General features: G+C 44.3%; 1 protein-coding gene across 1 annotated transcript in view; it reads left to right on the top strand.

Moving 5' to 3' along the window:
- LOC144596976 (lysosomal proton-coupled steroid conjugate and bile acid symporter SLC46A3) overlaps positions 1-15,550 on the top strand; it is a 96,248-nt gene extending 80,698 nt beyond the window's left edge. The window contains exon 7 of the mRNA XM_078405874.1: positions 15,465-15,550. Within this exon, the coding sequence (XP_078262000.1) occupies positions 15,465-15,537 (73 nt within the window). The 3' untranslated portion in view covers positions 15,538-15,550. The remainder of the gene's footprint in view (positions 1-15,464) is intronic.
- Positions 15,551-15,971: the final 421 nt, after the last annotated feature.

Here is a 15,971-nt window from a genome sequence, read left to right as displayed (position 1 = left end):
CCATTCTCCTTGGATAGCAAGAGTCACAAAAAGATTGACATTCACTGGGAAATGGATTGCTTACATTGAATTTCACTGGGGAACAATAGACAATAGACAATAGGTGCAGGAGTAGGCCATTCAGCCCTTCGAGCCAGCACCGCCATTCAATGCGATCATGGCTGATCACTCTCAATCAGTACCCCGTTCCTGCCTTCTCCCCATACCCCCTCACTCCGCTATCCTTAAGAGCTCTATCCAGCTCTCTCTTGAAAGCATCCAACGAACTGGCCTCCACTGCCTTCTGAGGCAGAGAATTCCACACCTTCACCACCCTCTGACTGAAAAAGTTCTTCCTCATCTCCGTTCTAAATGGCCTACCCCTTATTCTCAAACTGTGGCCCCTTGTTCTGGACTCCCCCAACATTGGGAACATGTTATCTGCCTCTAATGTGTCCAATCCCCTAATTATCTTATATGTTTCAATAAGATCCCCCCTCATCCTTCTAAATTCCAGTGTATACAAGCCCAATCGCTCCAGCCTTTCAACATACGACAGTCCCGCCATTCCGGGAATTAACCTAGTGAACCTACGCTGCACGCCCTCCATAGCAAGAATATCCTTCCTCAAATTTGGAGACCAAAACTGCACACAGTACTCCAGGTGCGGTCTCACCAGGGCCCGGTACAACTGTAGAAGGACCTCTTTGCTCCTATACTCAACTCCTCTTGTTACGAAGGCCAACATTCCATTGGCTTTCTTCACTGCCTGCTGAACCTGCATGCTTCCTTTCATTGACTGATGCACTAGGACACCCAGATCTCGTTGAACTCCCCCTCCTCCTAACTTGACACCATTCAGATAATAATCTGCCTTTCTATTCTTACTTCCAAAGTGAATAACCTCACACTTATCTACATTAAACTGCATCTGCCATGTATCCGCCCACTCACACAACCTGTCCAAGTCACCCTGCAGCCTTATTGCATCTTCCTCACAATTCACACTACCCCCCAACTTAGTATCATCTGCAAATTTGCTAATGGTACTTTTAATCCCTTCGTCTAAGTCATTAATGTATATCGTAAATAGCTGGGGTCCCAGCACCGAACCTTGCGGTACCCCACTGGTCACTGCCTGCCATTCCGAAAGGGACCCATTTATCCCCACTCTTTGCTTTCTGTCTGTCAACCAATTTTCTATCCATGTCAGTACCCTACCCCCAATACCATGTGCCCTAATTTTGCCCACTAATCTCCTATGTGGGACCTTGTCGAAGGCTTTCTGAAAGTCGAGGTACACCACATCCACTGACTCTCCCTTGTCAATTTTCCTAGTTACATCCTCAAAAAATTCCAGTAGATTTGTCAAGCATGATTTCCCCTTCGTAAATCCATGCTGACTCGGAATGATCCCGTTACTGCTATCCAAATGCTCAGCAATTTCGTCTTTTATAATTAACTCCAGCATCTTCCCCACCACTGATGTCAGACTAACTGGTCTATAATTACCCGTTTTCTCTCTCCCTCCTTTCTTAAAAAGTGGGATAACATTTGCTATTCTCCAATCCACAGGAACTGATCCTGAATCTATAGAACATTGAAAAATGATCTCCAATGCTTCCACTATTTCTAGAGCCACCTCCTTAAGTACTCTGGGATGCAGACCATCAGGCCCTGGGGATTTATCAGCCTTCAGTCCCATCAGTCTACCCAAAACCATTTCCTGCCTAATGTGGATTTCCTTCAGTTCCTCCATCACCCTAGGTTCTCCGGCCCCTAGAACATTTGGGAGATTGTGTGTATCTTCCTCAGTGAAGACAGATCCAAAGTAACGGTTTAACTCGTCTGCCATTTCTTTGTTCCCCATAATAAATTCCCCTGCTTCTGTCTTCAAGGGACCCACATTTGCCTTGACTATTTTTTTCCTCTTCACGTACCTAAAAAAACTTTTGCTATCCTCCTTTATATTATTGGCTAGTTTACCCTTGACTATTAGTGTGGTATGGACTAATGACTCTCACCATGATAGTCAGAAGCAAACACTGACTCCCACCAGAGACAGATCTACAGAAATTGATTCACTGGGATTTGGATCCCACAAACATTGATTCTCACGACTCCACATTTGCCTGGATTAGAGAACCTTTTTTGCCACAACCCTGCCCAATCATGTAGTTTATTAAATTTTCTTTATAAATCGAATACAATCTAACAAAACCACAAACCCCAACAACAAAACCTACTCATACACAGTGCACAACTCACTGCCTCTTGGATCCTCCGGGGTCCTCAATCTATCACTTATCTTTCTCTTTTTTTTTGGTTCGTTTTTTGTTTTTTGTTGACATTGGACTCTTCCAATATGTTGTACTGACTGTTCTACTCAGAAACAATTTTTCAGATTCAGGTACAACAACATGCAATAGTGAAAGGGTCATGCCTTTCTATTTGGTTGACAACTTGATTCATGTCTTGGTAGGATGGGGAGCTTACAGTGCATTCAGAAAGTATTCAGACCCCTTCACCTTTTCCACATTGTGCTAAGTTACAGCCATATTTTAAAATGGATTAAATTCTTTTTTTAAAAAATCATTAATCTACACACAATACCCCATAACTAAAAAGCGAAAACATGTGTTTAGAAATTTTTGTCAAGTAATTAAAAGAAATAACTGAAATATCACATTTACATAAGTATTCAGACCCTTTACTCAGAAGTTTGCTGAGGCACCTTTGGCAGCGATTACAGCCTCAAGTCTTCTTGGGTATGTCGCTACAAGCTTGGCACACCCGTATTTGGGTAATTTCTCCCATTCTTCACTGCAGATCCTCTCAAGCTCTGTCAGGTTGGATGGGGAGCATCAATGCACAGCTATTTTCAGATCCCTCCAGAGATGATCAATCAGATACAAGTCTGGGCTCTGGCTGGGCCACTCAAGGACATTCACAGACTTGTGATGAAGCCACTCCTGCATTGTCTTGGCTGTATGCTTAGGGTTGTTGTCCTGTTGGAAGGTGAACCTCTGCCCCAGTCTGAGGTCCAGAATGCTTTGGAGCAGGTTTTCATCAAGGATCCCTCTGTACTTTGCTCCGTTCATCTTTCCCTCAATCCTGAATAATGTCCCAGTTCCTGCCACTAAAAAACATCCCCACAGCATGATGCTGCCACCACCATGCTTCACCATAGGTATGGTATTGGCAGGTAATGAGCAGTGCCGCTTGGCATTCAGGCAAAGGAGTTCAATCTTGGTTTCATCAGACCAGAGAATCTTGTTTCTCATGGTCTGACAGTCCTTTAGGTGCCTTTTGGCAAACTCCAAGCCATTTACTGAGAAGTGGCTTCCGTCTGGCCACTATACCATAAAGGCCTAATTTGTGGAATGCTGCAGACTTAGTTGTCCTTCTGGAAGGTTCTTCCATCTTCACAGAGGAACTCTGGAGCTCTGTCAGAATGACCATTGGGTTGTTGGTCACCTCCCTGACCAAGGCCCTTCTCCCCCGATTGCTCAGTTTGGCCAGGCAGCCAGCTCTATGAAGAGTCATGGTGGTTCCAAAGTTCTTCCATTTAAGAATGACGGAGGCCACTGTGCTGTTCGGGGCCTGCAATGCTGCAGAAATTGTTTTATACCCTTCCCCAGATTTGTGTCTCAGCACAATCCTGTCTCGGAGGTCTATGGACAATTCCTTTGTCTTCATGGCTTGGTTTTTTGCTCTGACCTGCACTGTCAACTGTGGGACCTTGTATAGACAGGTGTGTGCCTTTCCAAATCATGTCCAATCAATTTAATTTACCACTGGTGGATTCCAATCAAGTTGTAGAAACATCTCATGGATAATCAATGGAAACAGGATGAACCTAAGCTTATTTTTGAGTGTCATAGCAAAGGGTCTGAATAGTTACGTAAATGTGATATTTCAGTTATTTCTTTTTAGTTTCTTTGCAAAAATTTCCAAACACCTGTTTTCACTTCTTCAGTCTGGGGTATTGTGCGTAAATTGACGATAAAAAAATGAATTTAATTCATTTAAAAATAAGGCTGTAACCTACCAAAATGTGGGAAAAGTGAAGGGGTCTGGATACTTTCTGAATGCACTGTACATCTTCTCTGCACTTAATTGTTGTTTATGGAAGGAGCATGGCTTGTCGTCAAATTTCTTGACATCTGCAGCATTTTGTTCCCTTCAATGGTTCTGGTTGTTAGTGGGAGAACAGACACTGGTCCTCGGACTCAGGGAAATTAGGGTGGCCCAGTGGTGTAGCTGTTAGAGCTGCTGCTTCACAGCTATCGACTAGAGTTTGATCCTGACCTCCACTGTTCTCTGTGGGGTGTTTGCATGTTCTCCCTGTGACTGTCGCTCACATCCAGTGTTCTGGATTCTCCCCATCTTCTGAAGATGTGCGAGTTTGTAGTTAAATATCTACTGTGAGTTGCCCTGCTGTGCAGGTGAGTGGTAGAATCTGGGAGGGTGAAGGGTTAGGCAAAGAGAGTGTGGGCAGAATTAAAACATGAGATTAGCATCAGATTGGGATAAATTGCTGGGTTAATGGATGGCGTAGATTTGGTTTGCTGAAGCTGTATCTCACTATGATTCTGTGACTGCCTGTGAATTATGCCCCACTTAATCTTCCATATACCTCGATGGTTTGACAAAACTTGTATTTGAGTAATAAAACAATTGGATGACGTTTGTATTCATATGAAAGTTATTCATGTCGTGAATGGAACTCTTATACCAATTCTAAGGCAAAATTCTCATGCCAGGAATTAAATGGCTGGTTATGTGCCAACAGAAAAAAAAATAGCCTACCCTGTCACAGTCAATCCGTAACCTAACTCAATCAAACTGTCTATTCCCTTCATTTTGCCGTAATTGTATTGAATAAAAATCTAGTGAACTTGTATTCAAAATTAATAATTATCATTTGCAGAAATGTGTTCAAGATTTTCAGCACAGTCTTTCTTTACTTCCTAATCATACTTTTTGAATGGAATTCTTCCATTTTCCATTTTACCTGTTTCTCTTGTTGCCTTGTGTGAAGTATTGGGTTAGTAAGGAAATGTAGACTTACATTTATTTATTACCCTCAAAACCTCAGGTTTTTCCTTGCCATTAAAATGTCTTTGAGGTGTTTTCGATGTTGTAATGTTGCCAGTTTGTGTTCAGCAGAGACAGCATTATGGTATGAAAAAGGCAGTCTCCAATTATAGATTATCAAAATATCAGTGGAAGCAGTACAGTTCTGATTCCTCAATGAGTTCCCTGAGATTTGTGAGGGGACCATTGTAACTATGGGTTTCAGTCTTTGTCTAGATTTGAACTCCTTGAGCAATGAGGGTCACGAAGGTCCATATGAAGTTCACTGTGCTTCCAAAATAGCCCGGTTCACCCTGTCAGAACTGTACATTTGTAGCAGATTACATATAACAAATATCTCAACATTTAAGACCCTTACTAAAAAAGAAAAGCAGAATTATATTCAATGTAATCTGCTGTTACGATACGAAACTATACGATAGAACTATATTTATTCCAGGAGGGAAATTGATCTGCCAACAGTCATAAAAACACAAAAACATAAAATACATGAAACATGAAATTAAAGTGACGTGGAAAGGATTGGGAATGTGCAAAGATTGGGGGAGGGTGGAGGGGGGGAGGGGGGGGGGAGGGGGGGAGGGGGGGGAGGGGGGGGGGAGGGGGGGGAGGGGGGGGGAGGGGGGGGGGAGGGGGGGAGGGGGGGGAGGGGGGGGGAGGGGGGGGGAGGGGGGGGGAGGGGGAGGGGGAGGGGGAGGGGGAGGGGAGGGGAGGGGGGGGAGGGAGGGGGGGGGAGGGGGAGGGGGAGGGGGAGGGGAGGGGGAGGGGGAGGGGGAGGGGGAGGGGGAGGGGGGGGAGGGAGGGGGGGGGAGGGGGAGGGGGAGGGGGAGGGGAGGGGGAGGGGGAGGGGGAGGGGAGGGGGAGGGGGAGGGGGAGGGGGAGGGGGAGGGGGAGGGGGAGGGGGAGGGGGAGGGGAGGAGGGGGAGGGGGAGGGGGAGAGGGGGAGAGGGGGGGAGGGGAGGGGGGGAGGGGGGGAGGGGAGGGGGAGAGGGGGAGAGGGGGAGAGGGGGGGAGGGGAGGGGGGAGAGGAGGGGGGAGAGGAGGGGAGGGGGGAGGAGGGGAGGAGGGGAGGAGGGGAGGAGTCAGTCTCAGTCTACCCAATGACAGAAGGGGAGAAGTTGTACAGGTTGACAGCCACAGGGAAGAAGGATCTCCTGCGGCATTCAGTCCTGCATCCTGGTGGAACTGGTTTGGATATTGAATTGGTTTGCACACATTTTCATCATAGAATCATGGAAAACTTATTGCACAGAAAGAGGGCGTTGGGCCTTTTGCCTCTGTTCCGGTCATAAACCATCCCACCTTTCAACACCAGGTTCTTACTCCTGGAGACTATGGCCTTACAAGTACACATTCATGGGTTAGTTAAAAGTGGTGAGAGTTTCTTCCTTCATCACTACTTCAGGAAGTGAGTTGCAGATGCCTGACATTGTGTTCAGCTTTGGTCAACCCATTACATGAAAGATGTTGTTTTGCTGGAAAGGGTGCAGAGATGGGCGGCACGGTGGCGCAGCGGTAGAGTTGCTGCCTTACAGCGAATGCAGCGCCGGAGACTCAAGTTCGATCCTGACTACGGGCGCCGTCTGTATGGAGTTTGTGCGTTCTCCCCGTGACCTGCGTGGGTTTTTTTCCGAGATCTTCCGTTTCCTCCCACACTCCAAAGACGTGCAGGTTTGTAGGTTAATTGACTGGGTAAATGTAAAAATTGTCCCTGGTGTGTGTAGGATAGTGTTAAATGTGCGGGGATCGCTGGGCGGCGCAGACTTGGCGGGCCGAAAGGGCCTGTTTCCGCGCTGTAGAATCTAAATCTAAAATCTAAAAAATCGAAAATGATTTAAGAGGATGATGCCAGGATTCGAGGGCCTCAGCTATAGGGATAGGTCGAGCAGGCTAGAACTTTACTCCTTGGAGGATGAGGGATGATCTTATGGAGGTGTACAAGATCATGAGAGGAATAGGTAGGGTAAATGCAGAGAGTCATTTACCCCAATTAGGAGAACCAAGAACCAAGATGACATTGGTTTAAGGTGTGGGAGAAAGATTTCACAGGAACCTGAGGGACAGCTTTTTTACACATAGGTTGGTAAGAATATGGAACGAGCTGCCAGAGGAGGTAATTGAGGCAGAAACTATCATAACATTTAAAAAGGATTTGGACAGTTACATGGATAGGATAGGTTTAGAAGGATATGGGCCAAACACAGGCAGGTGGAACTAATGTTGGTTGGGCATGTTGGTCAGCGTGGGAAGTTGAGATGAAGGGGCTGTTTCCACTCTATAACTCTATGACTCTATGCTCTGGGTGAAAATATTTTACTCACTTTCCCTTTAATCTTTCTACTTATTACTTTAAATTTAAGCCTCCCGAATTTGGGATTCTCTACTAAGGAAAATAGATCTTTCTTAATTAATCTATCAAGGGCCATAATAATTTTTTACACCTCAAGTAAGGCACTCCTCAACCTCCTCTGTTCCAAAGAAAACAACTGCACCCTATTAAATCTTTCATCTGGGCTGAACATTTTCAGCCCTGACAACATTCTTATAAATCCCATTTATACACTCTCTGGTTTGATCAAGTCTCTCCTGTGACATAGTAACCATAAATATCCATAATACTCATAGTCACAGAGTCATTCAGCACCAAAACAGGCCCTTCAGCCCATGTTGACCATAATGCTCATCGACGCTAGTCCAATTGGCCCGCATTTGATCTTCTCCCTCTATCCCTCAAATCCTTTCCTATCCCTGTAACTACAAACGTCCTTTAAATGTTACGATTGTCCCTGCCTCAACCACTTCCTCCAGCAAGTCAATCCATGTATATATCATCCTCTGTGTGAGAACATTTGCCATCCTTTCCCATCTCACCTTAAAAGCTATTCCCTCTAGTTCTTGATTTCCTAGCCATGGGGAAAAGACTGTGTGTGTTCACCATGTTTCGGGTCTCTGGCACTGCAAGGCATCCACTCTACCACTGTGCCACTGTTTCTCCTTGTCTCCTTGGCAGGTTTTCTGTCGCTGGTCTGTGGTTACCGTGGGGAAAGGTTGTTTAAGGTATGATGATTTTCCCATTAGTCAGGGTGATAATGATACGACAGGTGCAACCTTTTAAGACGGGTGTCATCAGCAACAGTACAGGTCAATTCTTAACACGTGGTCAGGGGCGAGAACTACCCCAGTGGGTTTTAACTGTAAGTTTTCTCCAGTAATTTCATGATTTTTCTCTGTAGGTCACCCCAAACTGACACTAGTGTCAGGCACACTATCCATTAAGCCCATCAGAAAGGGATGAACTCCAGTGTCTAAGCTTGCATGCCTCGATTCCTTCTCATGTTTGCAATATAATGCAAAGGGATAGATGGTACGATGAAGGCATAGTCATTAACTCTTGTGCTTCCTCAGCACATTTTAACTTCATTCTTGCACACTGGCAGGCTCATTAACATTTTCAAGTCGCTATGAGTGATGTTCCTTGACACTCCATTTTTAAATGTAAACATTCAGCAAAATTGAAAAGAGCAGAATGTGGTTCTTAGTTATTCAGAGTTTAAGAAAAAATCTCAGATGTGTTGATAAACTAACAACTCTAATTTTCGAACAATGCTTATTCCAAGCGACACTGTGCCTATCCCCGAACTCTGTCTCTGCTACATTCATGACTGCACCGGAGCTACCTCCTGCACCCATGAACTCATGGACTTCATTAACCTTACTACCAGTTTGCATCCTGCACTCAAATTCACTTGAACCATCTCCGACACCTCCCTGCTCTTTCTTGATCTCACCGTCTCTGTCACAGGAGATAGACTATCAACTGATGTCTATTATAAATCTACTCACTCCCACAGCTGTCTCAACTACACTTCTTCACACCATGCCTCCTGAAAGGTACCCTATCCCCTGCTCCCACTTCCTCTGTCTACGCCGTATCTGCGCCCATCCAAGATGCTGTGTTTCATACCAGGACATCCGAGATATGCTCATTCTTTAGGGAACAGGGGGTTTCAGAGAAAACAATCCACGTCTATCCATTACTGTAACTTTTAATTTCCCCCACAACAGAATAATCCCACCTGTGATTGTTTTCCCTGAAATGTCAGAGGTTGAGAGGAGACTTAGTAAAGTATATAAAATTATGAGAGGCATAGATAGGGTAGACAGTCAGAACCTTTTTCCCAGGGTGGAAATGTCCAACACTAGAGAGCATAACTATAAGGTGAGAGGGGGTAAGTTTACAGGACATATGCAGGACAGGTTTTTTACACAGAGATTGATGGGGGACAGCAATGCGCAGCCAGGGGCAGTGGTAGAGGCAGACACGATAGTGGTGTTTAAGAGGCTTTAAAATAGGCACACGGAAGTGCAGGGATTATCGATCATGTACAGGCATATGAGATCAATTTAACTTGGCAACATGTTTGGCACAAGCATTGTGGGCCGAAGGGCCCATTCCTGTGCTGTACTGTTCTATGTTCTATTTGAATCCATGCATCATTTATAGTAAAGAAGGTGAAAGTGAATTAATAGCAAAAATTGAAATGGGTACACAATCTAATCTCCAGCACAAAGTCCAAGGTTGCAAAATGACTGTAGTTAGGAATTCCAGATTTTTTAACTTTTAGAAGAGGTAGAAAAAATGGAATGGCAACTCCAATGCACAGGAGTTTGCAGAGAGTGGTGGACACATCCTGGTCCTTCATGGGCACAGTCATCCCCACCATCGGAAGCGTCTACATGAGATTTGCCTCATGCAGGCTGTGTCTATTATGCAGGCTGTGTCATTATGAACCGCATCATCCAGGCCATGGCCTCTTCCCACTGCTACTAAAAGGCAGGAGGTACAGAAACAACAACTTTTCTTCGATCATCAGGTTCCTGAATGAACTTCCCATTCGTAATCTCAGCAACAGAGCACTGCAGGTCACATTTTGCATTACCATGGATTGTTTTTTCATTTTGTTTTGCAAGAATGCCTTGTTTAGTTTAGTTGAGTTTTGTTTCGGGATACAGTGAGGAAACAGGCCCTTGGACCACCGAGTCCACGCCAACCGGTGATCCCTGTACACTAGCACTATCCTACACACTAGGGACAATTTACAATTTTTACCTAAGTTAATTAACCTGCAAACTTGAACGTCATTGGTATGTGGGAGGAAACCGGAGCACCCTGAGAAAATCCACGCGGTCACGGGGAGAACGCACAAACTCCATGCAGACAGCACCCGTAGTCAGGATCGAACCCGGGTCTCAGGCGCTGTACAGCAGCAACTCTACTGCTGCGCCACTGTGCCACCCTGACTGTGCCACTGTGGCACCCTTGTCTTTGCACGTTCTTTTTCTTTTAACTGTCTTGTAGCATTTGTTTATAATTTATGTTTTATATGTCATCTGTCTATGTACATGTTATGCTGCTGCAAACAATATTTTCCCTTATACCTGTACTTTGCTGTGTGCGTGTGTGTGTGTGTGTGTGTGTGTGTGCGCATGTGTGTGTGCATATGATAATGAACTCAACTTGATTTGACTTTGCCTGGAGTGGGAAGGGAATGGGATAAAAGCAGTGGCTCTAATATTAGGGAATGGGATAAAAGCAGTAAAGTGGGCTGCATGGCCTACTCCTGCTTCTCTTACTTATGTCCTTATGTTATTATATAAAGGTAGTTTGCTGTAGAAGTTTTAACCTGATTGGGCTGCTTCAGCTATAAAGGCTGGGACAGTGAATGCACAATTCCCTAGTTCTGCAATACATCTCTCACGCATCAGCTGTAGCTGGTCACTGACCTGTGACTTAACAGTACCATTAATTTGCCCTTTTCATAAGCTCACTGACTCTCATACACTGATGCTATTGTGCGGGTTGGAGGTCGTGAACCTCTGCTGGAGAGAAAGATGGGTTGCACTTGGAACCAGAAAACTGTTGGACCCTGCCTACTATCTGAAACCCCACTGGCCATCCGTGACTTGGGTGGATCGTCTCCATGTGGGAATATCAGGATAATCTGCAAAATGGTGTAGCAATTTAATGCTTCAAGATGGGACTTCTCTGAGAAATTGCAATTGGCAAGAATTAGGTGTTGAATTAAGGTGACTGTAACAGTGCTTGTTATTATTCACATGCAAGTGGTACAGCAGGTCCAGATGGAGAGCAGATGTGGGATGAAACACCCAAAAGTTGCAGTCCAAGTTGCATTGCTCTGCTACTTTCTTCACAAAAATTACATCTCTGCCTTGTCACTTGTTTGTATTGATTGTTGTGAAGTTGTTAAATTTGCACAATAGATGCAAACTGAAGCTGCTGGAAATATTTACTCTAGAGTCATTACTGTAAGTACCCTCTATACAAAGTAAAATTGATTAATCTTTGCCACCAGTCCCACTGGCTACAAACATTAACCACTGACTCCCATTCTTTCACAGCTCTATTTTAATGAGGATTTTTAGAAGTTATATTTTACTTTTCTGTGTCTTTTTCCTCTCATGGAGTTATAGGTATTGTGGTCTCTTTCTTATTCCAATCTTCTCTTTTCTCTGTGCCTCTTTTGACACAGAATTCACCAGTTTTAATTCTCCCCCCCTCCTAATTATCAATCCTTCAATCTTTTTGGTCAAGGAAATAAATTGTTAACTTGGATCGCAGATTCATTGTTCACATTCTAAACAACTTTTGGGGAGAGAGTATTTTTCAACTGACGGTTACAGGCACAGATCTAGTTTACAGCAAATTCGTACTACAAAATTCTGATTAATTGTAACTCAGACACTTCTATTTGCACACACCATCAAGACATTCTATGAAAAAAGGGCAATAAGAGTAACGTCCAATGTCAAACAGTAGGACTGAGATTTTACGAGGGTCAGAACAATACTGAAATATTCTGCAGGTCAGACACCATTAGTGGAAAAAAAGCAAATTAATGCCTCAGATTCATGATTAAGACCTCTCCTAACTATTTCCTGGTTGGAGGATCACATGCTCCCACTACATTTCTGTGGGTTTCATGGCCTATGTGGGATGCAACAACTCTGCCAAAGTGGGACAGGTGGTTGTTGAACAGAGTCATGCACAGTGTTCATGTTTTGCCTCTGCCTGCACCTGCTAGTGGGATGTGAATGCTCTGGATGTCCCTGTATCTGTTTGGACAACCACTGGCCGGGCATTTCCAGGATTGCATTGATGAGGGTATTAAAATATTTTTCAAGGTTTTTTATCTTTGAAGAGTTTCTTCTGACCTCACTTTGTGTTGACCAGGTTCAGTACAGAACATTTAGAGTCTTAGTTTAGTTTAGAGATACAGCACAGAAACAAGCCCTTCAGCCCACTGAGTCTGTGCCGACCAGCTATCTCTCCACACTAGCACTATCCTACACACTAAGGACAATTTGCAATGTTACCAAGCCAATTAGCTACAAACACTGTGTGACTTTAGAGTGAGGAGAAAACTGAAGCTCCCGGAGAAAACCCACGCAGAAAACTCATGGGGAGAACGTAAAACTGCGTACAGACAGTACCCGTGGCCAGGATCGAACCCAAGTCTCAGGTGCTGTAATGCAACAACTCTACTGCTGCACCACCAAGCTGCCCAGAGTCATAGTGCTATACATCACAGAAACAGGCCCTTTGGCCCTACTTTTCCATTCCGACCAAGCTGCATAACCAAGCTAGTCCCGCTTGCCTGTGCTTGCCCAAAATCCTTAGTAGATTTTGGTTTCTGTTTCCCTGTAGACAGCTACAGGACAATCCCCTTGGAAATTTGGCATACTTTCCAGCTGCGGGTGTGTATCGACAATAGAAAATAGCTGGGAACACAATAGACTTGGAGAACACGTGCCACATCACTTTTTTTTTCAAGAGCCACGAGGATTTAACTGTCAAATGCACTGGGACTAGAACAAAAAAATATTGGCAGCTGCAGCTTCACAGGTACATTAGTGTAACAACACAATAAATATACAATAAAAAAACAAGTTATTCTAGGTAAGCAGATGATGATAATGGAAGCCAAAGTACACAGTGTAATCTTAATAGTACAATTTCCATAGAAGTTCAGTGCTGAGGTAGGGTTGAGGTTAGGGCCATGCAGGGTGGTTTAAGAGCCTGATGGTTGACTGGAAGAAGCTGTTGATGAACCTGGAGGTCACGGTCTTCAGACTCCTGTCTCTTCTTTCCCAAAGTAGCAGCAAGCTGAGAGTGTGGCCTAGGTGGTGTGAGTCATAAGGTCATAAGTGATAGTAGTAGAATGCCATTTGGCCCATCAAGTCTACTCCGCCATTCAATCATGGCTGATTTATCTCTCCTAACCCCATTCTCCTGCCTTCTCCCTCTGACACCTGTACTAATCAAAAATCTATCTATCTCTGCCTTACAGCCTCTACAGCTTTCTGTGGCAAGGAATTCCATAGATTCACCACCCTCTGACAAAATAAATTTCTCCTCATCTCCTTCATAAAAGAACGTCCTTTAATTCTAAGGCGATGACCTCTAGTCCCAGACTCCCTCACTAGTGGAAGCATCCTCTCCACATCCACTCTATCCAAGCCTTTCACTATTCTGTATGTTTCAATGAGGTCGCCCCTCATGCTTCTAAACTCCAGTGAGTACATGCCCAGTGCCCATTGTTGATATTAGCTGTCGTCTTGAGAAGCACTTCCTGTAGATCCCTTTGATGGTGGGGAAGTCAATGCCCATGATGGACTGGGCTATGTTCACCACTTTCTTCAGCCTCATTTGGTCCTGGGTATATAAGTTACCAAACCAGGTCATGACGCAGCCAGTCATTATACTTTCAATTGTACACCTGTAGAGGTTTGATAGTGTTCAGTAACCTGCTTCTCTGTCTCTCACCCACCACCACCAACTAAGACAAGACCCCATAGGTTTTATAATGATTGATTGCTCCTCTGTTTTTACATGACAACCGGGCAACTTCGGGGAGTCAATGACTTGAGGGCGGTCAGTATTACAGTTGAGAAGGTGCTGAAGGTCCTAATGTGTATGAAGGTAGACAAATCTCCTGAGCCTGATCGGATATATCTGTGGACACTGTGGAAAGCTAGAGAGAAAATTGTAGGTGCCCTGGCTGAGATTTGTGAGTCATCATTAAATATGGGTGAGGTGCCAGAAGACTGGAGGATGGCAAATGTTGTGGGTCGATTTAAGAAGAGCTGCAGGGGAAAACCCGAGAACTACAGGCCAATGAGTCTAATATCTGTGGTCAGAAAGTTACAAGAGAGTGTCCTGAGGGATAAAAGTACATGTATTTAGATGGACATGGGCTGATTCGGGATGGTCAGCATGGTTTTGTATGTGGGAGGTCGGAGCTCACAAATCTAATTGAGTTTTTTGAAGATGTGACCTAAAAGATTGATGATGGCAGAGCTGTAGACGATGTATATGGATTTCAGCAAAACATTTGATAAGGTTCTGCATGGCAGGCTGCTCTCGAAGGTTTGATCGCAAGGGTCCAAGGAAAGATAGCCGACTGGATGGAGAATTGGCTTCATGGAAGGCAGCAGAGGGTGATGGTGGAAGGTTGTTTTTCAGACTGGAGGCCTGTGACTAGTGGTGTGCCTTAGGTTTTGGTGCTGGGCTCATTGTTGTTTATCATTTATGTAAATGTTTTGGATGAGAATCGACAAGGCATGATTAGTAAGTTTGCAGATGACACTAAAGTGGGTGGTATTGTAGATGGCAAAAAATGGTTGTCAAACATTGTCTTGTCTTGTGTTCAATGCTTGTTTCTGTAGCAAAGTGGAAGAGAGCTTCATCTCTCAATAACAGAGTCATAGAGTCATACAGCATGGAAACAGGCCTATCGGCCCAACTTGCCCACACCGACCAACATGTCCCATGTACACTAGTCCCGCCTGCCTGAGTTTGGCCCATATCCTTCTAAACATATCCTATCCAAGTACCTGTCTAAATGTTTCCTAAACGTTCCTAAACTTGTCTCAAGTGGCCGTCCTTTCATGCAAAATGTGGCCATGAGCGTTGACAAGATCTTTTTTAAAACTGCAGGTGCCTTCAGTTTTGTGCCCTATTCCTTCTTTACTCAATGCCCAGTTAGAATGGACTACTTCCAGCTGTGATTGGGAATAGCAAGACACGGTGATTTTCAGAGATACAGGGCTGGAACTCTGCAGGATCAGATTTGCATCTGCCATTGTGCTGTTTGACCAGCTGACTTGGCATTAGCCTGGCCTGAGATATTCTGTCTTAATACGTCACTGCTACACCCACGCAAGGTATTTATCATGTGAAATAATGGTATGTTCTCCATAAAACATGTGTTTAAATCGTCATAAGACCACAAAGGGGAGTATATTCCCACTTTACGTAGATGGTGATCATTTTCTGACAAACTTTCTTTGCTTTTGCTTCCCAGGTGGATTAGTGAAATACCAATGTCGAATCATCATTTGACAGCAACTGAGAATGGTCATGTTATAACAAAATGAAGAATGCCTGTAGAATTCCTCTTTGGAGGTTGCGATGCATACAGTGGTCCAGTGGTCACTGAAGAATGCAATCCTACACCACAGGAGGGGACCTCTAGCCCTTTGTGTCTGTGCCAGTAGCTTTGATCTAAATGCCATGTGCTGGCTACCACACAACCCTTCTGGAAATTGTTGCAACTTATTTTTGCTGCTTAATTACAATTTAGGAATACCTTTATCTGCATCCAGGCCATTGTGTACTCCTGTCAAATTCTAATTTAGGACCTGAAGTAATTGTATCGAAGTCATGATTGTTTAAGTTGTATAAGGAGGTAATTGTGGCAATATGATGGCGTAGTTAAATCGCAAATTGTTTTCAAATATTTACTAATTAATTGATGCTAATCTTTGATGTAGAAGTGACATGTTGATGAGAGAGGGATAGGCTGATGTAT

This window comes from Rhinoraja longicauda, chromosome 9 (assembly GCF_053455715.1).
Source record: "Rhinoraja longicauda isolate Sanriku21f chromosome 9, sRhiLon1.1, whole genome shotgun sequence".
In the NCBI taxonomy this organism is placed as follows: domain Eukaryota; kingdom Metazoa; phylum Chordata; class Chondrichthyes; order Rajiformes; family Arhynchobatidae; genus Rhinoraja; species Rhinoraja longicauda.
This window is presented reverse-complemented; position numbering and strand designations above follow the sequence as displayed.